Source organism: Megalobrama amblycephala, linkage group LG20 (genome assembly GCF_018812025.1).
Source record: "Megalobrama amblycephala isolate DHTTF-2021 linkage group LG20, ASM1881202v1, whole genome shotgun sequence".
NCBI classification, from domain to species: domain Eukaryota; kingdom Metazoa; phylum Chordata; class Actinopteri; order Cypriniformes; family Xenocyprididae; genus Megalobrama; species Megalobrama amblycephala.
Window position 1 is genome coordinate 17,153,718 of NC_063063.1, and position 27,049 is coordinate 17,180,766.

Here is a 27,049-nt window from a genome sequence, read left to right on the forward strand (position 1 = left end):
TTACAAAGTGTTCATCATGCAACATGTCTAATCACGTAAGTAGAGTATTTATTTGGATGTTTACATTTGATTCTGCATGAGTTTGATTGTGCTCCGTGGCTAACGCTAACATGCTACACTGTTGGAGAGATTTATAAAGAATGAAGTTGTGTTTATAAATAATACAGACAGCAAGTGTTTAAAAAATGAAAATAACGACAGTCTTGTCTCTGTGAGTACAGTAATAAACGATGGTAATTTTAACCACATTTAACAGTACATTAGCAACATGCTAACGAAACATTTAGAAAGACAGTTTACAAATATCACTAAAAATATCATGATATCATGGATCATGTCAGTTATTATTGCTTCATCTGCCATTTTTCGCTGTTGTCCTTGCTTGCTTACCTAGTCTGATGATTCAGCTGTGCACATCCAGACGTTTATACTGGCTGCCCTTGTCTAATGCCTTTCATAATGTTGGGAACATGAGCTGGCATATGCAAATATTGGGGCCATACACCCTGACTGTTACGTAACAGTCTGTGTTATGTTGAGATTCGCCTGTTCTTCTGAAGTCTTTTAAACAAATGAGATTTATATAAGAAGGAGGAAACAATGGAGTTTGAGACTCACTGTATGTCATTTCCATGTACTGAACTCTTGTTATTCAACTATGCCGAGGTAAATTCAATTTTTGAATCTAGGGCACCTTTAAAATTAAAAATGCCTTTACTGCCACTTTTAATACTTTTACCTACTTAAAAGCTGCTTTTACACTTTTAAATGTCCTTTTAATGTTCGATGGTTGAATGGTGTCATCTCATTGTGCCCAGTTTTTAAAAAAAGCATATTATTGCGGTCATAGAGGGAACATTCCACTGATTGTTTACAGTTCATTTGCACAAAGCGTCATGAGGCATAGGAATAAAGTGGATACCATCATGAAAGAAAACCTGCTACTGTGTATATGTACTGTATTGACCCAACCCTTGTTGTAGTTAGTAAACATACAATTATTAAAAATAAAACGGTGCAACACTGAAGATAGAGCAGTAGACAAATCAACTTGGCAAAAAAAAAAAAAAGAGTAAACATTTAATATTAATAACATGTGACCACCTGGAACACCGTTTTAGATGTCTGGGCCACTTTACATAATTTAACGAAAAAATCAGAATATTTAAATTTAAAATAGAGACACAAAACAAACACTGTGGAGGATCAAATCCATTATATATTCATCCATTCAGGCTAAATTAGGGAAACAAGCGAGATCAAGAGAAAGGGGAAGCAAGTGAATTAAAGAAGAACCGTGGGTTTCCTGTGACTCCATTACAGGAAATGGGCACAAATCAATCGCTACTCTCATGTTTACATTCAGACCAAAGCTGGTTGTGAATTCATTTAGATATGAAACTCACGTAATGGAAAGATAAATAGCAAACATAATTAACCACATCCTATGAAATATGTGGATGCCTGGAAAAGTCTTGTGGTTGCCATGGCTACGTGGTTTTCACGTCACAGGTTCATAAAAGAAAATATTAATATTGATTGTCTTGGAAAAAGAGTCCAGAACAACAACAACAACAACTTGGTAGAGATTATTGACCTCTTTAAAATGCTCCGTGTTGTTGCCAGAGTCTTCAGTAGTAAGCAGAGCGGCTCAGAGATGATGCCAAGTGAATCACAACCTCTCATTGTCATAGATTGTTTCACTTTGCTTTGTGCTCTGACAGCATATCAAGTGCCAGTGTGCAGTTAGACAGTCTTGTCAGCCTCATGTTGTGTTATTACCTCTGACTATACAGAAATGTGGAAAAATAGGATTTAGGAACAATAGAAATCATTTCATCGCAGTTCTACAGTGCTTTGGCCATAAAAGAGACAGATTCAAAGGGATTTTTTGGAAGTCCTTTTGTGTACAAGGTCTCCTATAGCCTTGTTGCCATGTGAACAGCCTGAGCAGGAAATTAAAAGCTTTTCAAGAGGGATCTTATATACTGTACACATTAGTCAGATATCTGACACCATGAAAATCAGGAAAAATAAGCATGTAATCAATTTAACCTTAATGCTTATCTCTGACAAAATATTGTACTGAACATCAGACTTCAAAAAGATAAAAAGGAAGCAAACGAGAATGTTAAAAGGTCATGTTTTTTCAATTTGGTTCTATATTCTTTTAAATTAAACATGTACATCTCAGAGAGCTTTAAGGAAAAAATAATTCATTTCACAAACAGTGAAATGCTTCGTTTACACATACAATACTTGGGAAAGGGCTGCATATGAGAGGCACAGCAGCATGAAAAATGCTTGGATGCTTTAAATATGACCATACCGTATAATAATATTGCATTCAGTGGCAGAAATGTGCATTTAATCAATTGCATTCACCTCGTCTGTGATTCTTTTCAATATGGTTCCATTTCTGGAATACTCTGTACAGCTTGTACAATTGTTAAAACACTTCCTATAGACTTCTCATTCTTAATTGGGCTTCACCATGAGACACCACTATGCCCAAGTGTGTAACAAACACATTAAACCAATCAACACTACTGAAAAGTGTGAGGTCTCACCCTATTTTTCTTTCTTATCCTCTTCCCAACATCACAACCCTCTTCAATTATTATCAAAACTGATTTTCACAATCTGTCAGCCGTCACACATCTGATATAAAACATCCTTACACGACACCATTTTCAACTAAAAATGGAAAACTTTATGCGTTTTGGCTGTTCATTTACACAACAACTGCGTTTTGGGGGCCTGAAAATGCAAACTTTTGAAAACGAGTTTCAAAGTGGAAGTTTTGGAAAACTATAGGCCTACCATTATCGCTTCTGTGTAAACTACAAAAACAGTGATGTCGTGCGTATGCATATTATGTATTCAGTCTATAGGTGAGTGGTGATTTCTTTACAAAGTGACATCGCCAACTACTGGCCTGGCAGCATAATACAGCATCTTTCGTGGATCCTTGTGAACGGGGATCGTTTTCGTACTTACACGAAAAATGCAAAGGAAAAACTTTTACCGTTTCTAGTGCATCGTTGTCGTTTGAATATACGTTAAGTGTGAATGGTTTATTCTCTGCTATAGTCTTGGACTATACAGTGGATCTCAACCATAAAGTCTCAGTAAGCTCCAAAGGGGCCACAAAATGTCTTAATTTTTTTTTTATCTGGAGAAACACATGAGTTTAATTAAACAAAAAAATTATTTACATCATTTACTTATCATAATAGAATTGACTGGGCATCAAATATTGACTTTCGGGAACCTTGGAATTACAAAGGTTGGAAACGGCTTGTTCTAATAAACAACTAACAGCATCCAATTTTTAAGAAGAACTGATACATGAAAAGTAAAATGGCTTTGTGTTGTAGAAACTTTGTTCCGGACAGAGTGTCTGTTCGTGGCGATTGATGCTGGGATGCATTCTGCTATTCATGAATGATAAATACAACAAAGTTACAAATGTTATTATTGCTGATGATGTGAGTCGATGAAAAGAAGCTGGATACAGGTTCACTTGTTTTTGGGCTGTGCTGCTATATAAAGAGCCACAAGACAGTAGAGAGCTCCCCCGACTGTCAGAGCCATGGTGGTCCTGTACAAGAGTCTGTCAGGAACTCCTCGCTTTAGATGGACAGGAATCTCATCTGAGGCCTGGAAGAAGAAACAAGGAGAGGGAAGAATTATGATGTATGCTGCTTTTTCCTGTTTGATAATGAGATAGTCCACCCAAAAATCAAAATTCTGTCATCATTTACTATTCCAAACCTGTATGAACACAAACGATTATATTTTGAAGAATTCTGGCAACTAAAGAGTTTCAGTTTTCATCAACTGCCACTTTTTGTCTATACAATGATTGTCAATAGGAACCGGATTTGTTTGGTTACCAATATGCATGAGGCATGAGGAAGAGTAAATGATGACAGAGTTTTCCTATGTCTTTAACTCAACTACATAGCTTAATACATCACATACTCACCTGAAATATTCTCTGGAGGTCTGGAACCTTGTTGGCACCCATATACTCCACCGCAGCACCTGACTCAGACACCAATTTAGTTGGAGTGGCAAAGATGATGGTAGGGGATTCAGAAGGTATACTTGACCTCAGGCCCTAAAGTAAGTTAACAAACAGGTTAGGTTGATTTTTTTTTTTTTTTTACTAGGACTACATAACAGTTTTTACTCAAAGCACACCATCCCCCATTTTTATTGACAATTTCTACTCGATAAAAATATATTAGAGCTACAAAAATTTATATATTCTCTATATAAATGTAGTTTTAATTAATTTACATGACATGAAGTATTTATTTTTTTAACATTTAACATAACCCATCTAAGAAGGGTTAGTTCACCCAAAAATGAAAATAATGTCATTTATTACTCACCCTCATGTAGCTTCATTCATCTTTAGAACACAGATTAAGATATTTTTGATAAAATCCGATGTCTCAGTGAGGCCTGCATTCACAGCAATGATATTTCCTCTCTCAAGATCCATAAAGGTACTAAAAACACATTTGAAACAGTTCATGTGAGTTCAGCGGTTCTATCTTAATATTATAAAGCGATGAGAATATTTTTGAGCACCAAAAAAATAAAAAAAATAACGACTTTTCAACAATATAGTGATGGGCTGATTTCAAAACACTGCTTCAGAGCTTTACGAATCGAATCAGTGACTCGGAGCGCCAAAGTCGCGTGATTTCAGCAGTTTAGCCGTTTGATAGGAGATCCGAATCACTGATTCGATTCGTAAAGCTCTGAAGCAGTGTTTTGAAATCGACTTATCACTATATTTTGAAAAGTCGTCATTTTGGGGTTTTTTTGCCACACAAAAATTCTCATCGCTTTATAATATTAAGGTCGAACCACTGAACTCACATGAACTGATTTAAATATGTTTTTAGTACCTTTATGGATCTTGAGAGAGGAAATATCATTGCTGTGAATGCAGGCCTCACTGAGCCATCGGATTTTATCAAAAATATCTTAATCCGTGTTCCAAAGATGAACGAAGGTCTTACGGGTGTAAAACGACATGAGGGTGAGTAATTAATAACAGAGTTTTCATTTTTGGGTGAACTAACCCTTTAAAAGAATTAGCCCCATTGGAAGTTTTCCGATGTCCCCCTAGTGGGCCCCGACTGCCTTGTTTGAGAACCAATCTTAATCTTAACTATTGCCTTTTGTTGTAAAATCAGTTTAGAATTCTATAACCAGCGTTGAAATTGGTCATCAGTCTGAAGAAATACTAAAAACATCTAAATAATTAAATCTAGTTCAACTAAATAGCTGTATCCAGAAAGCTCTCAACCCGCTTTTCTTTATGAAAAATAATTAGCCTGTTTAATCATCTCGGTTTCAGTACTACTAGAGAAATATATTTTACGTATCTAACGACTGTTTAAAAACACCTCTTGCTCACATGGAGCAGGTAGTGGCAGATCAAGGTCACTGAATTAACCTTTTAAAAACGGAAGAGCGCGCACATACCTGAGGGCTATAGGCGGAGGTTGACGCGGCTCCCGTCAGTCTTTGTGTAAACCCACTAAATTTGTAATACATTTTGGTAATTAGCGTGTTACCCGGCTAGAACGAGATGAGAGTGACCGTCGGGATGTCGCAACGCAACTCAGCCGGCTTTTTCCTTGTGTAAGGATTTGTCGCGCAAATATGACGTCAGTGAAGCTAAAACGCTTTGAAGACTTCCCAACAAAAGCCCTGTTAAAAGTTAAAATAAAATTGCTGGGATAAATATAATTTATTATAATATTTATGTTAAATCCTCTGTGATCATTTCGTAGTCAATGATATGGCTTTTTTGTGTGTTTAGAAGGTTATTATTCTTTTGAGCCTGCGCTGTCAATCGATTAAAAACTTAATTATCGCACGTTTTATCTGTAATTAATCAGGATTAATCGCACCTAATTTTATATTGAAATAGGCCCTACATAATTTCACACTGAATCTCCAAATTAATGTAGAAACAACATAAAGATGGAATAGGCTATTTCAAATATTTTGTTTAATGACATTTTTTACTAAATAGGCCTACTGTCGTGAAGGCCAGTATCACTAATACAAATATTGCACTAATGACTCTATTAAATGGATTTTTTTTCTCAATTTCTGGGGATGAAATTATTAATTATAGCCATTCAACATTACAGTATAATTGAATATTACAGTATAATATTCACTCCTTAGCATTGAGCCCTGCTATATTAAAAGCACAGCTAAATGTAATCCCAAAATTGTACGTCTGTAAATAACATCATAAACTGTACACCTGTAAATAACATCTATACATTCATAAAACTATTATATAGTGTGTGACTGTGTGTGTGTGTGTATGTATATATATATATATATATATATATATATATATATATATTCTCTATTACTGTACTATATTTCATATATAATTTATTTTTTTCTTTATAATATTAAAGTCATTAATTAATTATAATATTATAAATAAATAAATGAATAATTATAGCCATTCAACATTACAGTATAATTGAAAGCTATCAGTTTTTATCATTTAGTAGAAAAACTCCTTGGCATTGAGCCCTGCTATATTAAAAGCACAGCTAAATGTAATCTTAAACTGTACACCTGTAAATAACATCTGTACATTCATAAAACTATTATATATAGTGTGTGTGTGTGTGTGTGTATAAATATATATATATATTCTTTCTATATCTCTATTACTGTACTGTATTGCATATATAATTATTTTTTTCTTTATAATATTAAATAAATTAATTAATTATAATATTATAAACAAACAAACAAACAAATAAATATTGTGTAGTTCTAGTTCCTATATGTCTGCACTTTCCTTCTGCTGGAAGCTCCTGTCACCAAGACAAATTCCTTGTGTGTGTAAACATACTTGGCAATAAAGCTCTTTCTGATTCTGAAATGTAAAATTTGTTATAATGGGTTTATGTGAAAAACCAGACTTGTCCAATTTTCATTTTGCCCCTAAGTAATGTTGTTTATTAATCCCATCTTGTTATAAAAAACACTGATAGGAGAGACCCCTGCTAGTTTTCACACTTTTTACTTCAGTGAATATTTATTATGGTATGTTCTGGTCAGCTATGAAATCATGAAACATTAAAAATTCATAGGCAAAAATCAATTTGTTGTTTTGACCAGCAGAATTTTTAATTAGTAATATCAAACAAATGATAACGTGTCCCTAAATATTCTTGACCTGAAATAAAATATGCTTATCCAGAAGAGAGACAGTTCAATGGCAGATTCCCATTGTATAACTCCATATAATGTGATAGCAGCTATTGTCACGAAAGGTCAACATGTGTTCAGTGCACTCTATCTTTTCTCCTGTCTTGGGCAATAAAATGTGTAAGAATGTCTTTTACAGCCAGAACTTTAAGTTATTGTCACGTCTGGTTGCAGCAGGATGAAATAAAAGCGCAGGATTTAATTGCACTGCAGCAGTCTTCTCTTTAGTAAACAAAACCAAATACTCAGAAATCACCATAGACCCACGGGAACAAAACAACAAAACAAAATAAGACGAGAACGGATCAAGAACTGAACAAAACACAGTATATATACGGATCAAACTAATCAACAAAATGAGACACAACTGACATAACTAATGAGTAACCAAGGAGACTAACCGGAGGCAGGAACAAGCAAAACAATATATAAAACTCAAACTAGACATCTTTCATGACAAAGTCATCAAAACATGACTTTCAAAAATAATGCCACCCTGAAAAATATTCACTGGAGTAAAAACTGACACCTAAACCCAGTCATCCCTATTTTAAAACATTCCTAAGTACTTAAAGGGATAGTTCACCTAAAAATGAAAATTTGATGGTCTGATCGCGCTCTGACAGCGGCAGTGATGTCTCGCTCTCATTGAAGTATACGCGCGATCAGACATCACTAAGTGAGTGCTGAATGCAGTTGGACATAGTGGTGTTTTAGTGGTAAAAAAATGATATAAATACTGTTCGGTTTCTCACACAAACCGATCGTTTCGTGCCTTAATACATCAATGTGTCGTCACGAGCCGCAGGGTTTAATTTGGACTTGTCTATGCAAGTTTTATTTACTCTTATAGTAGAAGTTCCCATCCACTCGCATTATTTGACTGACAGACGGCAACGGTTGGAGTTAAAAATCATCATTTGAGTTCTACTGAAGAAACAAAGTCACCTACATCTTGGATGCGCTGGGGGTAAGCAGATAAACATCACATTTTCATTTTTGGGTGAACTATCCCTTTAATATTTCACATTATGCATGTGCCACATTCCTTCCTGTATTATAATTAGTGCAAATAATCAGGCATAAATCAATAAACATTTCTTTATTTTCTTCATACACATACATAACCTTGTCTTAACCAATTAGAATACATTAAGGTTACAGAATAGAGCTACATAAGATTTCATTTGCATCATTATGACCCTTTTAAATAGCCACAAATACAGCTACAAAATGATACAGCTATGAAGGCATATGTCTCCATACAGATGCAAAAATAAACATTGTGTGGTGTGACATCAACCAAGCAATGTTTCTGCAATTATTCAAATAAGATCCCAACACTGACATGACAATTTAAGCAGACAAATTATGTCATTAGAGGATAACCTGAATTAAACAATGCACTCTATCTTGATTTTGACATTATCATCAATTCAGCTAAGAAAATATCTGTAGGTTATATAACTTTAGTCAATAGATGCTTTTATATAATGAAATACTTCTGTACTGTATTCCACTCCATAAATCATATCATATGCAGCATATCTCATTAAATACAACCAAATTCCAAATTCTTTGTATTCCAGGAGACGCAAACTCAGAAAGTCCCTTGAATGGGGAAAAGAGGTTTGATTTTGTGCTTGTATTCAAAGAGGAAGAAGGAAGCGAGTGACAGCCCTCCTACTGGTGAGCGTGTGGGTGAGGTGTTTGCTAATCAATTTAGTTAACGCCTCTTGATTCACACAGTCGTGTATGGACAGGTTGCAGACTTGTCGCTGTCTGGATGAACAGCTGATGTTTGTTTTTTTGTGGCTTAGTAATGTTAACTAGCGTTCTATGAGTAAGACCTTTAACTTTATTTGAAACTGCACATTTGACAGTGTCTTTAATGTCAAAGCAATCACAGTATTTGCTTCCTTATCATCCTCTATATCGCCACTCTAAAACCTTTTACTTTAGTTTCCCTCGCTTTGCCACTTTATTGGGGGCTGAATTAATGATTTAGCAAGTCGGAGGGACCTCTCCATGGAAACATGAGAATTTGTGTAAGCTCCTTCTAGGCTGGAGCACTGTCAGGACACAAGGTCCCGCCAGATGCCCGTTCCAGGCAGCCTGGCCATCTGTAGTCGTCAAATGCCACAGTTGTCCATTTCATACACGGAAAAATGCTGTTGGATCGGTTTTGTTCGTTCACACAGGAAGGGGGTTACAACACAAACATTGGCTAATGTGTTTCCTTTGGATCGTAATGCTTTATTGTGCACTTTCCAGCTTTGAGCTGGGGATTTGTCTCTTTTGTCCTGTTCTGTTAGTCCCAGGATGGACAGAAGTTGTTCCAGATGCCTGTATTGTCAACATCGATGAATTCCAGAATGTGTCCTTGAGTACAGAGGTACTTGTGTTATTATTTGGATATAATAGAGAGTCTAAACGCTGATTTTCCCCCAACAGATTAGCTTGTCCCTTTGCTAAATTTTAGATCTTGGTACAAAATAAAGGCACAGAAGAGCAGGTGATGTTGCTAAGCTGAAGACCAGCAGGTTCGGAGGATCTCAGGACGAGCTGTGCTACAGTCAGTTGAGAAACTCAGAGGAGAGACTTCGCACGCAGCGTGCTGAGCGGAATTTGAGTTCGTGGTAGCACTGCACGAAGCTGTGGTAGATAAAGGTAATGGGCAGAGCCAGCAGCACAATGCCACTCACAACGCACACGCCACCCAGCACGCGTCCCGGAATGGTGATGGGATACATGTCTCCATAGCCGACGGTCGTCATGGAGATAATAACCCACCAGCAGGCTGCCGGGATGCTGGCGTAGTCCTCATTGCTAGTCTCCAGGTCAAGGCCGTGCTCCAACAGCTGTGCCAGGGCACTGAATATCGCCATGGCGACGCAGACAAACACCAGCAGCATGACCATCTCGCGGTAGCACCTGCGCAGCGTCAGCCCGAGCGTCTGCAGCCCGAGGAAGTGACGCGCCAGCTTGATTAGCCAAAAGATGCGCATCATTCGCAATACGCGCAGGGTGACTCCTGCTCGCTGTAGCTGAGGGTTTTCTCCTGTCAGCGCTGTCATAGCGACAGACACATAGTAAGGAGTGATCGCCAGCAGGTCAATAATATTAAGGGGGCGGCGCACAAACTCACATTTGTCCCGTGAGACAATGAAGCGCACTATGCATTCGGCAGTGAACCAGCCGATGCAAACTGCCTCGATGATCCTGTGTGATATGGGGAGGAGAGGGAGAGAGAAAGAGATGTGGAAAGAAAAACACAAGAGAAAGTTAGAGGCTATGACAGGGATATGATCACAATTTTTCATTTCTGGGTTCAGTATACAAGTTAAGCTCAACTGACAACATTTGTGGCAAAATGGTGATTCGACTTGCTCCTTCTCTCTTCATTCTAAGAAAACAAGGTTCAGTGGGGTTCTGTATAGAAACGTTAGGCTTCTTGAATCAATTTTAAAGAACGCTTTATGCCAAGTTTTATTTTTTCTAGTGATAAAGTATGTTTACGAGCTGCTTAATTCATACATTTAATTAAAATTAAAAATTAATTAAATCTAAATGAAAGAATCCATAACTAAATCCTTTTGGAATCCCATAAAAGGTTCTATACATGAAAAGCCTCATAGAACCCTTTAAGGTTCTATATAGAACCTCTTCTTCCTCTAAGAGTGCTCTTATTTTTGTTTTCTTAGTTTCAAGTGCCTTGAAAAGATATCTTTAAAAGGTGCTATATAATTATTATTATTTAAAAATGCAAAAATCTAGGTAACAGTGTGGCACTTATAATAGAAGTGAATGGGGCCAATGTGTTAACATTAAAACACTCACTGTTTCAATGGTAAAACAAGCAATATGCATTTTAACATGAATTTGTAAAAATTATTAGTCATTTAGTAAAAAACTAACCTCATCTGTGTGAAGTTCTATCCAATTTTACAACTTTCTCAGCATGACAATGCAACAAAATAAACCTTAAAACCCTAAAAAGACTGTAAAAATGACAACTTCACAGCTCAAATAATACACAAGTTTAGAAGATGTAAGTGCTTTTATACAATTACACGCTTCACAATTCTGCCTTTGAATTTGGTCCCGTTCACTTCCATTGTAAGTGTCTTGGAGAACACAAGGGACGATTATAAAAATGTGGTATAAACCTTACGCCACAAATGCTGTCAGTTCAGATTAACTTGCATCAAACGTGTAATATTCCTCTACCAAACACTCTCTAAAATATTGTCAATGAATATGAAATAATAACCACTAAAATGTTGCTAGGTAGCCTTCAAATAAGTTTAAGCTTTGTTATTGTAAATAAACAAGTCATGCAAAGTGTTGAGATCAGATTCCATGCAGCCATGCGGTCAGTGTATTTTATATGGAAAATGTCCTCTCATTCAGATCGTGTAAACAGCTCCAGTGTGTTGTTGACAGTGGAGTGTCAGTGTCTAAGGAAGCTGAAAAGGGAGGAAGTTACGCTTGCTCAGTAGTCCTTGAACTTCCGACAGTTCATTTTTTTATATTTGAGTGCACATTCAACTTAATCTCCATTTAATATTTGAACAAAGAAATCAATTTGTGAAAGGCTGCATAAAAAGAATCTGGCCCTGAATTTGCTCTTTCATTTCGAATGGTTTTACTGTACTGTTCAAAGCAAATTTATAAGAGCTGTGACAAACTTAGAATTACAGTGAGGACAGCTGTTTCGCCATGAATGCATGTAAACAGGTCCAATAATACTGTGAAATAAGTGAAGATGATAATATATGTATATGTTCCCACATATTCTAGAATTCTGGGTTAACAGCAAGTGCATATATATGCTAATCATTCCTCAGAAGGCATGATGATCATAAAACTATACATTTGGATCTTTACAGGCAACGAATGAACGGACATTTAAAGATGAAAACAAAGCATGGGAATGATATCCACAAAAACATATCTGTGGCATTTTTTGGAAATACTTTAAGACAGCATGCATGAAAAACCTCACTGGGTTTCTTTCCACCTCTTACCAGCTCGTCACACACATATATGAGAACATACCTGAACCCTGAGACAAACAGTGGCCACTGTGGGAAATGGAATCAAAACTGCACTGGATACATAAAGAAAAATCCTTAAGCCCTACTCACAAATGCTTTCAGACAGAGAGAGACAGACGGGGACAAGGGAATACCCAAAATGACAATACGAAAACATGACTGAAATTTTTACTCTCTGATGGAGAGCACCAGGAAGATGTCATGTTCACATTGGATGATGACGAAATGTGTGCACAATAGAATATAGAGATTTAATTTTAATAATTTTTATAGCCTGTCTAAATGTAAGGAGGGAGTGTCGGAATACGAAGTGTGTTGTAACACCATTAGTTTAACAAATTAATGTAAGGGGTAAAATCACCACCCTCCTCAGGTAACAGTACACATTTTATAACTCTTTGTAAAAATAAAATGAATTGATTTGTGATCACGTTAGTGGATGCTAAATGTCAAAATGTGTATGATCAAATGTTTAGGTTCTGTTGTTTAATTTGATAGACTATATAGCATCCACACAAGCTTTTAGTAAAGAAAAAAAAGCAGATGAAGGTTGTAACACTACAAAGACTACACAAAATAGGACTGTTAATTAATTAACCATGGTTTTACTACCAAAAAAAAGGTTAAAGGGTGTAGTTTAACCATGGTTACCACAAATTAACTATAGTTTAACCATGGTATTTGTAGTAAAACCATGCTTACACAAATGGTAATCAATCTGACAAAAAAAAAAACAAAAAAAAACATGGTTACACTTTTAATAAAACAATGGCTAATTTTCGTAAGGGTGTTGAGTGAATGATTCACAGACACGCTGTCTATTAGAGTTGTTTTTGCATAGTAACTAACTATTTTGAACAAATAAATATGATTAACATAATTTAATACATGGACAAATATAAAATCTCCATGTTTTCAACTGGTGTTACAACTCACTCCTGTAGTGAGATCGTTTGTGACGTAGCCTACTTGCCATTAATTTGCACAGTTGGGTAATATTATTGCATAGGCTTCATTTAATTTGTAGCAGACAAATATGAGGATATTATATCGAAGTTTGAGACACATAGCTCAAAAACCTCTTAGTTACAGACGCTGAAACGAAATGTGTTACAACACTCCCCGGTCTCCCCTGCAGAGCTCATGTTGACGTCAGTTATTTTTGGCGACGTCTCCTGGCCAATCGAAGTACGTCAGTTAGAAAACAAAATTCACCATCGTAATACTTTGCAGCCTTCAGCTTGCATTATCACCATACGGATATTGCTAAAATGATGTTTTTGTATTTTTTTCCCTCAATGTTAATATTTTTTTACTGTAATGCATTTTAAAAGGCAAATAATCAACAAAATATATAATAATAATTTAAATATAAAAATATTTAGAAAACTGGATTGCATTTTAATATTATTGCATATAGCTATAAATTATTATATTATTACAGTGTCCTACTTAATCATTTAAGTGATTTGACAGTCCAAATTCATCCTAATTTTCTGTAAAATGAGAAAATGTGTCAATGCGGTGTCAATGCACTCATTTAAATTTCAGTTTAACTTTTATTTCAGTGTTGCTTTCATTTTTAATAGGGAAGAGATGGTCTGAATGCAGCTCGCAAAGCAATTGGATACAAACCATGGAAAGAATCATACAGACAGAATTAAGTAAGTTCAGAGGGACAAACCTACCGTCACAAAATATTACCTCTGATATGTGTGCAGAAGAGCACGATTCCTTCTATTATATATGGAGCTATAGAAGGTGGGCATGCTCATAAAGCTGAGCTGTCCTGTGAGAGATGCACCTAATTTTGCATAAACTGTACGTATAGCACAGACCAAAGAAGTTGAATTCATGCATATACCTGTGTTCTTCCACTGTATTATTTTTCGCTGTGTCCCAGTCCGGCAGAGTGCTCGCACAGAGGATGACCATAGACATAATGACAAAAACCACTGACACTGATGCCAGGATCTGCGCAGCGATAGAGGAAGCTGGCTCCTCAAAAGTCCTCCGCATCCTCTCCAGCCACCGCGCGTTCCCTGTCTCCGGGGTTAACCTGGTGACCTGATCCTCCTCACCTCTGGACTCCACCTCTGCCTTGATATCCTCCTCAGAAAAGTACGTGTACGTGTCGGACATCCTATCCTCCAGTCGTCGCTGGCAACAGAACTCCAAATGCGAGCTCTCCAAACCCCAGTATATCATCTCGTTGTAAAAGGAAAGCTCGCACATCTGCGGGACAAACCTGAGCTTTCCAGATCGGACATAAAGCATAATAAAGACAAACGCCTCAGAGTGCCTGTCGAAGAAAAACTCGTTCCTCTCTCGGTCATAATCATCACATACCTCCAAGACCTCCTTTTCAGAGGAGCAGCTGTGGAGTCTGCTCACTCTTCGGAGGGGAAAATCCTTTATAACTTCTCTTGTGAAAGCATACTTGGTGCCACCAACGTTTAAGATGCATATATTCTTCCCAAACTTCATTTTGGATCAAATTGACATCACCGATTCGAGTGAAAAAGAGAGAAACGACGTACAATATGGCTTAATGATGGTCATAGTTAACATCCAGTACATTTCTGTAAGCACGAGAAAAACAAACAGCTCCAAACTCGCGAGTCCAACACAGTATGTCAGATTATAAAGGGATTTTTCCAGATTGAGCGCGTGTCATTTAGGAGAACCGTGGAAAAGTGACTTCTTTCTTTGTGCATCATCTAAACTCCAGCCTTCAGTGGGCAGCTTCATACAGTGATGTCACAGATCGACAAGCCTATTGCACTCGATCATGGGCTCCCGAGGAACGGGCGTTCCCAAAGGCAAAACCAGTTTTTTTTTCACCACGCATGTCTGGGATTTACAAGTGAACTTGCTTTGCTACACTGTTGATAGCAGTGGAGTAGACCCGAGGGGGCATGTCATGCTGGGGAACTGAATTAAATGTTCAATATTAAAAATCAATGGGTTTTTTCCCCCCTGTTGGTTGTCCTGCCACACCCTAAAACTAAAATTAGACATACATGAAAAAATACTATTGTAATTTATAGTAGATGCAATAGTGTTTTTGCATCAATAGTTTTAGAAAACTTAATATAGTATTGGGTAAAGTAATTTGTTTATATTACTACAGCAACTATAGAATTACCACAACAAATAATTCAAGTATACTTTATAGTAGGCTATGGTTCAAAAACACTATAGGCTAGTTACTATAAATTAGGCTACTATAGGCCTAGTATTTTTTCATAGTTGTGCAACAGGGATTAGTTAATTTCTTAGAAGAGATGTAGCTTCTAATGTTTAAGAAGCGAAACTTTTTTATTGCTTTTTATTGATTTTTCCCGTGTTTTTATCGGGGTGCTTTGAATCAGAATTGGCTGACGAGTCGCGAATTAATCACTTTTCAATGAATCATTCCGGTCTGAATTGATTCGCGATTCATTCTGAATGATTCGACCAGCTCACTCGTGCACTGGTCAGTTTAAAAAAATAGTAGGTAATCTTATTTATTTATTTATTAGCATCTTAGTTTTTTAACATTAGTTTACTATATTAGTTAACAGGACAACGAACAATACTTCTACAACATTTATTACTTTAAGGTCATATGCCTGTTAACATTAGTTTATGCACTGTGAACTAATATGAACGTGAACATTTTTATTAATAGGTTAAAAAAATGCTGTAAAAAATTGCATTAGTTCATATGCATAAAGGGTTAGTTCACCCAAAAATTAAAATTATGTCATTAATTACTCACCCTCATGTCGTTCCACGCCCGTAAGACCTTCGTTCATCTTCGGAACACAAATTAAGATATTTTTGATAAAATCCGATGGCTCAGTGAGGCCTGCATAGCCAGCAACAAAACACTCCCTTTTTCAGTGCCCAGAAACATATTTAAAACAGTTCATGTTACTACAGTGGTTCAACCTTAATATTATAAAGCGACAAGAATACTTTTTGTGAACCAAAAATAACAAAATAGCGACTTTATTCAACAATATCTAGTGATGGGCGATTTCAAAACACTGCTTCATGAAGCTTCGAAGCTTTACGAATCATTTGTTTCAAATCAGTGGTTCGGAGCGTGTGTCAAACTGCCAAAGTCACGTGAACTGTTGAAGTTTCAAAACATTTATGACGTAACAAAACCTCGTTTACTAAAATCATGGGATTTTAGCGCTCCGAACCTCTGATTCGAAACAAATGATTCGTAAAGCTTCGAAGCTTAATTTGTGTTCCGAAGATGAACGAAGGTCTTACGGATTTGGAACGGCATGAGGCGGGTGAGTAATTAATGACAGAAATTTCATTTTTGGGTGAACTAACCCTTTAAAATTGAGACCTTATTGTAAATTGTTACCATTTTCATTAGTAGTCTTCATGCTTCCCACAGTTAAAGCTATTTGACATGGTAAAAAACCTTACATCGGCAAACATTATTATGTTTATGTTATTTCAAATATTTCTTTTTAAAAAAGAAACGTACATGGCCAAGTTTGATTTTTATCCTCTGCACAAAAAAAAACAGTAATGAGTGTCAAGCTGAAGGTTCAGGCTGTAGACTTCATTCACCCTCCTCCTTCCCTCCCTCCTCTTTTCTCTCCTCCTCTCTCATCATCAGGAAGCTGCTGCGCTCGAGCCTTTTCTAGCGCGTGAGTTACTGTATTGTACTGTGAATCTCGGGAGGGGGGCTGCAAAAAATCTCCTATTCTTACAGAGGTCCATCCCCCGTATTTATAACATCTTAAAGCCAGTTTGCTTTTTAACAGGTCACAGGACGTAGATGTCTTTTTGATTCACATATTTATTTTGTTTTTATTTTAGTTTATGGTTTGGTTTTTTAACACTCCGGGAGGGCAGAAATGGCGGCCAACATGTACCGGGTCGGAGGTATGTCCGTCTATATTCTGAATTAACGCAAGTCAAAACACAGGCACCGCCGCAAGACCTGTCTGGCAGGCAGGGGTTCATTTCAGCAGAATTCCCGCAACCGGCCGCTCACTTTTAAACTCTTAACACGTGCAGTGTCCTTGCAAAAGAAAGCGATAACGTGGATGAGAATATTTTGGGTTCTGATGTGGGTCAGGCCTCTTAAACTATCATAGCCGCACTAGCATTTTAGCAAGCAGGCTATGTTGCTAGCTAGCCACATCATAAACAAATAATCACTACTATATGTAAAGCACACGGGAACACTCATATCTAGCACGTTTCTCCTGCCTTTGACCATATAGGAGAAAAGCCAGATATGCTTGCGACCTGGCCATGCCGATTTTTGACGCCGATGTTTTTCTTTGTGATCATTTGTCTAATTTTTTGGCACGTATCCATTAGTTACGGGTCCTCACTCGGCATGCAAGGTAGCAAAGCGAGCTAGCATTTAACAACAAACCCTCACTCGGCTTTCCAAGAGAAACCATACTGAGCTTCTGCCCACTTATTCACTGAAACATTATCAATATGCACTATTTTCAGGTGTATTTGTTGTCATGCGTCTGGTCATAAACATGTCTTTAATGTAAAACCGCCGCGTCGTTTGTTTGTGCAATTAGCCGGCTACATGATAGTCAGTGCCGCGGAATTTGACAATTGTTTCATGGCGCCGTTAATTCAGTGCCATTATAAGAGATTTTGCAGCTTGAGCATACTTTCAATGAATTCACTGACGCTTGAATGTACAGTCTGTGTGATAAATTATTACATTGCACTCGTTTAATGCGCCTCGTTTCTTGTGTGCTCGGTTATGCCGAAGATACATGTATCGGAATGTGACTCGTATGGCCATGAACAGAATTGGGTTGTTTGCATGAATGAAGTGTTTGTTTACGAGCATACAACTACATATTCTTAACTGATATTGCTTTCTATGTATATATCACACCTAAACAGTTCATTTTAAGACTCAGTCAAGGTCAAGTCTAAAGTCTTAGTGTTTTGTCAGATCTCAAATCCCATTTGATAAGAGTTTTCTGTATGTTGTACAGTAGAATATTTTTATTATCGCCCCATTGCAGTGCAAGTAGTGCATTATAAAATGAACTATTTATAGGAATTTCCTTCATTATCTAAAAGTAAGTATTTGAGATAATACTTTAATATCATGTACTTTATGAATACTTTATTCATTATCCATTATACCAAGTATGTGAGGAAGGGACGTTCACCCAAAAATAAGACCACTTGACACCTTTTTGGTGAGGATTTTCTTATCTTAAATGCCTGGTCATAGCAGAAATCATTTTCCCCCACAGTAAATAAATGGATAATTACGATAACCAGCTAAATCTGGCCCCACTGTATTGTTTTGAACTGTATGTTTTTTAAGGTTCTTTATTTCTAGCCTGCTTTACTTGGCAAACTGTGTACTTGTGTGGTGTTGTTAGAGCATATGAAGACTTCAGATGCAAAAGCCTCTAAGTGCCATCTGAAATTTTCTTCTAAAATGAGCGTTTTTATCAGGCTCCTATATTTAGGTTCAGTAATTTCACTTCAGTGACAATCAATAAGTCCTTTTCATTGACATTAAAGTGAAATAACTGAACATAAACAGAAGAAAATGTCAGATGGCACTTAGAGGCTTTTGCAATGGAACTCTTGATTTATTTAGTGTATGAGCTTATATGGAATTTATATGTAATGTGACATTTTAAATAGGAAATTTGTATGCAATGTTTTTTTTTTTTTTTGTAATCTGAATCTCTGAGTCTTTTAAATGTCATCCAAGCCCTGATATGTGGTTTTCATAAATAATCCAATACTTTTTATCTTCTTCTACAGATTATGTCTTCTTCGAGAATTCTTCAAGCAACCCCTATCTGATCAGGCGAATCGAGGAACTGAATAAGGTACATTGGCCTCAGGGCTGGGAGGGAAAAGTCTGGGTTGGTGGACGCTGGGTGTACCGGTAGGGTGTCGGCGCAACATTGTCACGACTTCGACACAACAAGCTCAGCCACCTCGCCTGGAGCCAAATTACTTGCATTTTTGTGCGTTTCCGACACTTATTTTCTGTGAAACTGTATCTGTGTGATATATAGACAGCAGCAGACTGCTTCCGTGGGTCCCTTTAGCGAAGTAGGATGTGCGGTGAAGCTATCATCTTTTTTTTTTTTTTTTTTTATGTACGATATCTGTATTATTATCAAAGATGATTCAGCTCTTTAAATATTAAATGCTGAGGGATTTTATAAGAAGCCCTGATTTCACACAACCCATAATGCACAATGCAAAAACTTCTCATTATGTCACTCTGCTTTCATCGTTGACAAGCTCCACTGCACAGTATTCTCATTGGTTAGTCATCACATCTACTGGTGACGTGACACATCTTTTGACATATTTGTCAAATTAGAGGATTCAGTTGTCAGGCAAATTCATTTCGCTTGCAGGTTGTTATTCTGCTTTGGCCTTTGCCACAAGGTCTGTCAAGCGTCCAAACAAATAATCACCCTGTGGCCATTGAGATGCACTCAGACCGAGTGCATCTCAATGGCCACAGGGTGATTATTTGTTTTAGCATTATATTTCTCCTGCAAACTCTTCTAGATATTGATGGTCATATACATTAGTAGAAAGCAAGCTTTGAGGGATATTATTGATTACATGCTTAAAGAGTACAATCAAATGTAAAGAATTAAGTAACTTTGAGCCTTTTTAATGAGAAATATTATAGAGTGGTGCAGGTATGACATCACTTTGTAGGCCAAAACGCAGAAACGAGTTAGCATTTTAGCACTTCTGGTTCCATCGTCCCAAAGTCAATGGGATTTTTGAATATGATTTTGGTTAAATGGCTGAAATAAGGTCTGAGGTGAACAAAACGTTTTATTCTATGATATAAAATACATTAGTATTACCCAACTCGTGATTTTTTTGAAACTGTTGCATGTCTTGAAAAAGGTGGTTACTAACAAGTGGCTAAACATGGCTACAGAGTAGGGTTGGGTATTGACATAATTTTCACAATTCGATTCGATTTCTATTCACAAGCTTTTGATTCGATTCCAATTTCGATTCAATTCAATATTGATTATTTTGGATATATATTAGTTACAGTACATGGCAAATTTTCTTGAGGAAAAAAATCTCAACTAATGCTGTAAACGAAACTATTTTTTTTATAATAAATGAAGTTATAAAACTAACTTTAGAATTAGGCCTACATAATTATATTTCTACTCCAATTCGTTTTTTGAAATACAAACATTTAAATTATGGCTGTCATAACATGATGTATTCAAACATGCATTAAATATTGAAGAACATTAAAAATTATAATGAATATGTAATATGGTGCATATATTTATCAGAACGCTACTCTCTAGAGTTACATTTTCTAGCTGACTAATGAGTTTATGGTCAATGGTTTTTCTGAGGTAAATTTGATGTAACGTGACATTGTTTACAAGCTGTTTTATTGAAGTCTTTCCGTGTTTGAAACACTGATTGAGCGATTACACATGACATGATATGGATTTCGGTAAGTTGTACTGTATCTTTTAACATACCTTCAATGTTCATGTTTATTTCGCACTGTAACTGGTATTAAAGCGTAGGAGTTGATCGGTTCATGTGTGTGTTGTGCTGCCGCTTCTCTTGAACTGAGCTGCGCTACAGCGATCTGTCACGCCACATTAAACCGCGCCAAAACGGTATTTATTTTTTGAATTTCATAATAAAATGGACATTATTTGAAATCTTAGACTTTGTTTCATATCAGAAGTAACAAAGGCACAAAGATTATTGCGATTTATTGGATGGGAGGCGAGCTAGCAACTGAAAACAGGATAGACCAATCGATTCTTGGGATTTAAGAATCGATATTGGTTCGTAAAAATGAGAATCGATTAAAATTGAGAAATTTATATTTTTTTTACCCAGCCCTATTATAGAGGCTGTCGCAGACATTAAACATCATGCCGAACAGGTAAACTCAGTCCGCTTTTACAGACTCGTTGTGCTTATAATTATGCTCTTGTAAACTATTCTAACTCAAACCTTTTGGCAAAATGTTTTTAGATAAGAAATGAAAGAATTGTTAAAAGCAATTGGGACCGAATTAAATCTTGGGACCAAATTAAATCTTGTTTCTCAGGTGTATATTGTCACGTGGCTTTTTTAAAACTGGGCTGCTTGTCGATTACTCCTCAGAGGAGTGCAGACAAAGCAGGTGTTGATAAATTTAACACTGCACTGCTGATTAAACATAATAGACTGCAACCTCAGGTTCAAGCTTTTTCTGTGCTGAGTAACGGTGATGTTAGGTTCAGTGTCCCCAGATACTGCATGAAGTTTCCTCAAGGTGACCCTGTTTGTCGCTCCTTTCAGACAGCAAGCGGCAATGTGGAGGCAAAGGTGGTCTGTTTCTACAGGAGAAGGGATATCTCACAGAGCCTCATCCAGCTGGCTGACAAACACGCAAGTGAGTGAACACGAGTGTTTTCCAGGGCAATGTGAATGTATCGCCAAGGAAACCAAGGGTGGTCTGTGACGTGGCATGCATGAGTGGTCATTAGCATGATAATGAGAAGTCATTTGAAATTGCTCTTGTATATGCGTCTGTGTTCTGGTGTCTGTGTAAGTCAGCAGGGGAGCTGTAATCACTGGAGTACCAAGAACAGATGCCCGTAATTGGGCAGCAGGGCTTCCTAATTTTGTAATGTTTCAGAGACCCTCAAGAAATTTGTCTTGATCAACTGGTCACAATAGGAGCAGTTTTGCTTGACTCAGTGTTTTGATGCTGACTAAATGAAAGACCGTAGGAAAAGGATAAGTGAAATAAATCTGTGGTCTTGTTGTCTAAGACCCCTGCTAGGCTTCATAAGTAGTAGCAGTGAATGTGGTAGTCATCACATGCTTGCATATAACTAAATTGCACCATTTCCAGTAAAGTAAACAAAGCCGCCCTGAATAAGTGTCCCAGTTTCATTTGGGCACCGTTGATTAGATGGCAGAGGTATATTTCTAAGCTAAAACAGTCTAGTCAACACTGGATTCCTATCCTCCGTTTCACACTGTTTTCAGACAAGTGCAGTTGGTGAGCTCAGTCAACAAATGCCAAAATCAATTGTTTACTGTTATGAAACTGCTCTGAAAGCTGATTGGAGGAGCCACGTTCAAAGTTATTATAAAATTGCCGATATAAGAATCAATCAGAAGAAGAATCATTTTGGTAAATAATATACTGTTCAAATAATAACAATTTAAAGTAATGGTTTTCCATTTTAATATATTTTTGAAAGTCATTTTGTAATTGTTATAATTTCTTATTTTTTTAGCAGCTGTTACTCCAGTCTTCATTGTCACATGATTCTTTAGTAATTATTCTAATATGCTGCTTTGGTGCTTAAGAAACATTTCTTATTAATGTTATATTTTTGTGGAAACTTTTTTTTTTTTTTTTTCTGGAATTTTTAAAAAGCGTAGTAAGTTTAAAGAAATAGAAATCTTTTGTAATGTTAGAAATGTCTTTACTGTCACTTTTGCTAAATTTAATGCATCCTTGCTACATAAAAGTATAAATTTCTTTAAAAAAAAAATCTAGTAGTTAACAATATACGAGTAACCTATGTTTATGTAAAAAAAAATCAGGTGCTTTATTTATATTGCATCTTTCCAAAAACTCTTTGCTTTGCCATAAATTTGCTTTCAGGGTATGTTTGTGTACTAAAACAATGTACTAAAACAGAAAAGTTTTTCCTTTGTGTTTTTCATGTACAGATGACACAAAACAATTAAAAAACCCTGTATTATGCATGCCAAGCCAGTAGATGGCGATGTCATTTTGTAAAGAAACTACACGCCTATAGACTGAACACGTAATATGCATGCGCATGACGTCACCATTTGCACAAAGTAGAAATTTGTGGACAAGATAAAGGTGTCATTTTCAAAAACTTGCTCTTTGAAACTCGTTTTCACAAATTTGTGTTTTCAGGCCCCAAAAATGCTGTTGTTAATGAATGTAAATGAACGGCCAAAATGCATTAAAAAGTCTGTTCAGTTTTTACAGATTACAAAACAAATTGTCATTGTACTCTAAAGACTACAATTTGCAATAAATTACACATTAATCCTTTGTGTTGATCACAACACAGCACAGTAAACACTAAATGACAATAAGAATGCTGTCATCTTTAACATCTGCTTTGTGTATGCAAAAAGTATTTGCATTTGGTTGATTCGGTTGGTCTCCTTGTGGCCGCTAATGCAAACAGTCTGTAAAGTAAATATGTGGATTCTTGGAGTCATTTATATGTGTTTATACATGTCTTTTGACCCATTTCTAATTCCCTGCGTACAGAGGACCTGGAAGAAGAGAAGGAAAGCCCCTCAGAGCCAGAACTCTCTGAAAAACAGAAACATCAGCTTCGCCACAGAGAGCTTTTCCTTTCCCGCCAGTACGAATCCCTCCCTGCCACACACATCAGGTAAACCCCATAGGTTCAGTTGCTTCTAAATATCCGATAGACCAAAATGTGCCTTTAATCCTCAGTTCAGATTTTCTGGGGGCAGTTGAGGTAAGATGACAGCCCCCATGTTGCACAGCACAACCCCAGCCCACACCAGGATGTGAGTCACAGTTCTGCATCCATTCTTTAGCTGGCCAATGGCACCCCAGGGCTTTTGTAGCACCCGCTGTGATTCAGGTGATAAATGCATTAGCGGCCTGGAGCCGGGTGGCAGTGGTTCTAATCAAAGGGACGCCTCCTATGAGAAACATTAGTGGTGGTGCCGAGGTTTGGAGAGGCCTGCTGTGCTTACTGAAATTGATACCAACCTCCAAATAAAGGAAATGTCACTCCCTTTCTTCTCTCTTTGTTTTTTTTTTTTCTTTTGGCTTCTGTGATCCATAAATATTGAGCAGCCATTGTAGGATGCTAGCTGGCCTTTACAGGGGATAATGTATTTTGTGAGGAACTGGACACATGTCAAGATTGAGTTCAATTTTATAAAAAATGTTTTAGCTCTCACCCAATAAAGGAGATAAATTCAAGTATCATCTTAAATTATTCATACATAAGAGTGAATCTCAATTAAGATTATGCACCAGCTAATATGAAATTAGCTATTGTAATTTTTTTTTTCTTAGTTTAAAAATACCATTTTTAGATTCATTTGTAGTTAGGTTTGTTCAAGCATTCCAACCAACCATTCATTGGCACAACAAATGGTGCAAGTTTGAGGCAATACTATTTGTTTTTTGGAATGTTTTAAAAGGGGACTCAGTAGAATTTCAAAAACACTGTTTGGAATTTAGTCAGGCCGAGAGCAACAACAAACGTATAACCAATCAGCATTAGGGGGCGTATGATGGTCGAGGAGACAGAACGAGCAAGAGGGAGATTTGAAAATAATTTGAATAATAATTTGAAAACTGCAGAACGAGAGATGGGACACAATACAAAAGAACTCAAAAGAGTATCACTGGAATGAAGGTTTATGACTGGGCAAGCGCTTTAGGACTTTGTGCAGCGTTTCTCTACTAGCAATGAAGCTGTGAGTTTAATTACTTCAAAAACAGTGATGTTACAACCTACTTGCTGAATAATATACCGTAGTAATTGAGCAGCGTAGTTAATTTATTAATAAAAGTCACGGGGCAGCGTTGACAAGTTTCTGTGTTCCTGTTTCTGTGTGTGCACAGTGATGTTACTGGTGTGTATGCTTCAATGAAAGCAGTGCACTAATATAGAACGGTGATTAAATGTACTCGGAACTACCTGTGCATTAAATGGTTTTAAATAACACTTTCCAGCCAATCAGAATCGAGTATTCGACAGACCATGGTGTGTGTGTGTGTGTATAATCTGATAATCAGGCTATTAATTTAAAAAAAATTGTCATTCACTGTATCTGATAGTGTGGCTAATATATATTGTAAGTAGTTTTAGCTCATCCAGAAATGTAAATTGTCATAATTTACTCACCCTTACGACGTTGCAAGCCCGTATGACTCTTTCTTTCTGTGGAACACAAAAGAACGTATTTTGAAGAATGTTGTTAAGCAGAATGTTGTTTTGGTTACCATTGACTTAAACTGTGTGGACAAAAAGAGAGTCATAAAGGTTTGGAATGACATGATGGTGAGTAAACATTTCAATTTTTGGACTATTCCTTTAAATTAATAGCTTGTAGCTTGGGCAGTTTCACAGTAGCTTCCCCAACAGTGCAGGTTGGATGTAGACGTGGCAGTGTTCATGGTTAAACTCTCATTCAGACGGGCACAGAGAGATTAGCATCCGTTTTCCACCGTCCAATAGCTCCATAATGATTTTGTTCAGTGCTCTCTCATTGTCTGTGCCTGTCTCTTATCTGTTTCTTCTCTCTGCCCTTTCTCCTTTAATTTCCTGAATTTTATTATAGTCCTCTCACCCATCTGCTCTTTTCTCACCTTTTCATCTTTGCTCATGTCACCATCACACACTCACACATTCTTCTGTAATCTTGCACCTAGTGTCTCCCCCTTCGTCCCCCCTTTTACTGTGCTGTGGATTAGAGGATCTGTGGAGACAGAACATAACACATGGGGCTACATGTTTTAATCATTTATTATCTTTTTTCTTCTGGGGTGGTGGAAATAGGGGCAAATGCAGTGTAGCCCTCCTGAACGAGACAGAAGCTGTGCTCTCCTACCTTGAGAAAGAGGTAAAGTTCTGTCTTTAGGTTGATTGGATGTCTAAGTTAAATGATTGTTTAACTATTATTTTTGTACTCTCTCTCTCAGGACACATTTTTTTACTCATTGGTGTACGACCCCACACAGAAGACACTATTGGCCGACAAAGGCGAGATTCGCGTTGGTCCGCGTTTTCAGGCTGATGTCCCAGAAATGCTTCAGGAAGGTTAGTTTATTTTATTTATCATAGATGTTAGTTTCTTTTAAATGAATATTTAGCTAATTAGCTTTTATGTTTTTGTCTCGGTGACAAAGGTCAAACTAGAGCATTTGGTGCAAGTAGAAGTCAACAATCAGAGTTGGGTTTGTTTTGCTGATACAGTATCTGAGTCCATTTGAAAAGGTGTTTTGGGGCAGGATTGGAAATTAACAGGGGTTTGGGGCATAAATGAACAAAAATGCCAAGAAAAGGGAACAAAAAATGTCATGGGAACAAAATCTGTTATGACTGTTGTGATTAAAGTAAAATTTAAATTGTTGATTGCTAACATTGCATCAAAGATTTTTTTTTTTTCGCAACATTGAGCATTATAACCAATCATAACCATTCAGGCATATTTCTGTTGAGCATTTGAATGTAATGGCCAATCAGAGGCATGATTAAGAAGTCCAGTGATTAGTTGCCAGTGACTAGTGCAGTGGTTGGGGAACCTATGGCTCATGAGGCACACATAGCTCTTTGACAAAAATTGTCTCGCCAGGTTACTCACCCTTCACCAGTTATGATTAAAAACGTAGACACATTGTCAGTAGGGATGTCACGGTGAGGACATTTTCACACCAGTATATATAAACTTGCGACAACACTGGTATTACCGGTAACATCAGTGGAGGAATGAAAGTATCAATTTTTAATGCAAGCTCCCTTCACTCGGAACTCTGTATAAGGACAAGGTGGTACTGACTGAACATTTTACAAGAGAAGTCATTGACGCTCAGAATCTGTTGAGCACCAAATCCTTTGTCCTGTCAGTCATCTGTCCTTAATCTCTTCACCTGATAAGTGAAATCTGACTCCTGATGC

The 27,049-nt window shown here is 36.9% G+C and overlaps 3 protein-coding genes across 6 annotated transcripts in view; 1 reads left to right on the forward strand and 2 right to left on the reverse strand.

The window, feature by feature from the left end:
- Positions 1 to 2,131: 2,131 nt before the first annotated feature.
- Positions 2,132 to 5,685, reverse strand: LOC125255702 (cytochrome c oxidase subunit 7A-related protein, mitochondrial). The gene is made up of 3 exons (XM_048171123.1): positions 5,512 to 5,685; positions 3,992 to 4,126; positions 2,132 to 3,663 (listed from the first exon to the last, which is right to left on the reverse strand). Exons 1-3 carry the CDS (start codon positions 5,581 to 5,583, stop codon positions 3,523 to 3,525), a joined length of 348 nt encoding a protein of 115 aa, XP_048027080.1. The 5' UTR covers positions 5,584 to 5,685; the 3' UTR covers positions 2,132 to 3,522.
- Positions 5,686 to 8,373: 2,688 nt separating this feature from the next.
- On the reverse strand, positions 8,374 to 15,308 carry kcng3 (potassium voltage-gated channel, subfamily G, member 3). Of its 2 annotated transcripts, XM_048171201.1 has the most exons (3): positions 14,203 to 15,308; positions 10,427 to 10,500; positions 8,374 to 10,348 (listed from the first exon to the last, which is right to left on the reverse strand). In XM_048171201.1, the coding sequence occupies exons 1-3, from the start codon at positions 14,823 to 14,825 to the stop codon at positions 9,855 to 9,857; spliced, it is 1,191 nt and encodes a 396-aa protein (XP_048027158.1). In that variant the 5' UTR covers positions 14,826 to 15,308; the 3' UTR covers positions 8,374 to 9,854. The 2 variants fall into 2 exon arrangements, with proteins under 2 accessions (XP_048027158.1, XP_048027157.1); XM_048171200.1 differs by having other exon boundaries at positions 8,374 to 10,500; positions 14,203 to 15,306.
- A 1,605-nt stretch (positions 15,309 to 16,913) lies between these two features.
- Positions 16,914 to 27,049, forward strand: part of mta3 (metastasis associated 1 family, member 3) — a 37,348-nt gene continuing 27,212 nt past the window's right edge. Inside the window, exons 1-7 of one of the 3 annotated variants that reach the window (XM_048170076.1) lie at positions 16,914 to 16,999; positions 17,172 to 17,237; positions 19,125 to 19,192; positions 21,675 to 21,768; positions 23,650 to 23,776; positions 25,931 to 25,994; positions 26,074 to 26,191. In XM_048170076.1, coding sequence (XP_048026033.1) covers positions 17,210 to 17,237; positions 19,125 to 19,192; positions 21,675 to 21,768; positions 23,650 to 23,776; positions 25,931 to 25,994; positions 26,074 to 26,191 — 499 coding nt within the window. In that variant the 5' untranslated portion in view covers positions 16,914 to 16,999; positions 17,172 to 17,209. Of the gene's footprint in view, positions 17,238 to 19,124; positions 19,193 to 21,674; positions 21,769 to 23,649; positions 23,777 to 25,930; positions 25,995 to 26,073; positions 26,192 to 27,049 lie in introns of all 3 variants that reach the window. The other 2 variants (XM_048170077.1, XM_048170078.1) reach the window with 2 other exon arrangements.

Coding starts and splice junctions, on each gene's coding strand:
- LOC125255702 (XM_048171123.1), bottom strand. CDS start 5,583: ATGTATTACAAATTTAGTGGGTTTACACAAAGACTGACGGGAGCCGCG. Junction 4,127..5,511: donor CCTCCGCCTATAGCCCTCAG/GTATGTGCGCGC, acceptor AACTTACTTTAG/GGCCTGAGGTCAAGTATACC. Junction 3,664..3,991: donor ACCTCCAGAGAATATTTCAG/GTGAGTATGTGA, acceptor TTCTTCTTCCAG/GCCTCAGATGAGATTCCTGT.
- kcng3 (XM_048171200.1), bottom strand. CDS start 14,825: ATGAAGTTTGGGAAGAATATATGCATCTTAAACGTTGGTGGCACCAAG. Junction 10,501..14,202: donor AATACAGTGGAAGAACACAG/GTATATGCATGA, acceptor CATATCACACAG/GATCATCGAGGCAGTTTGCA.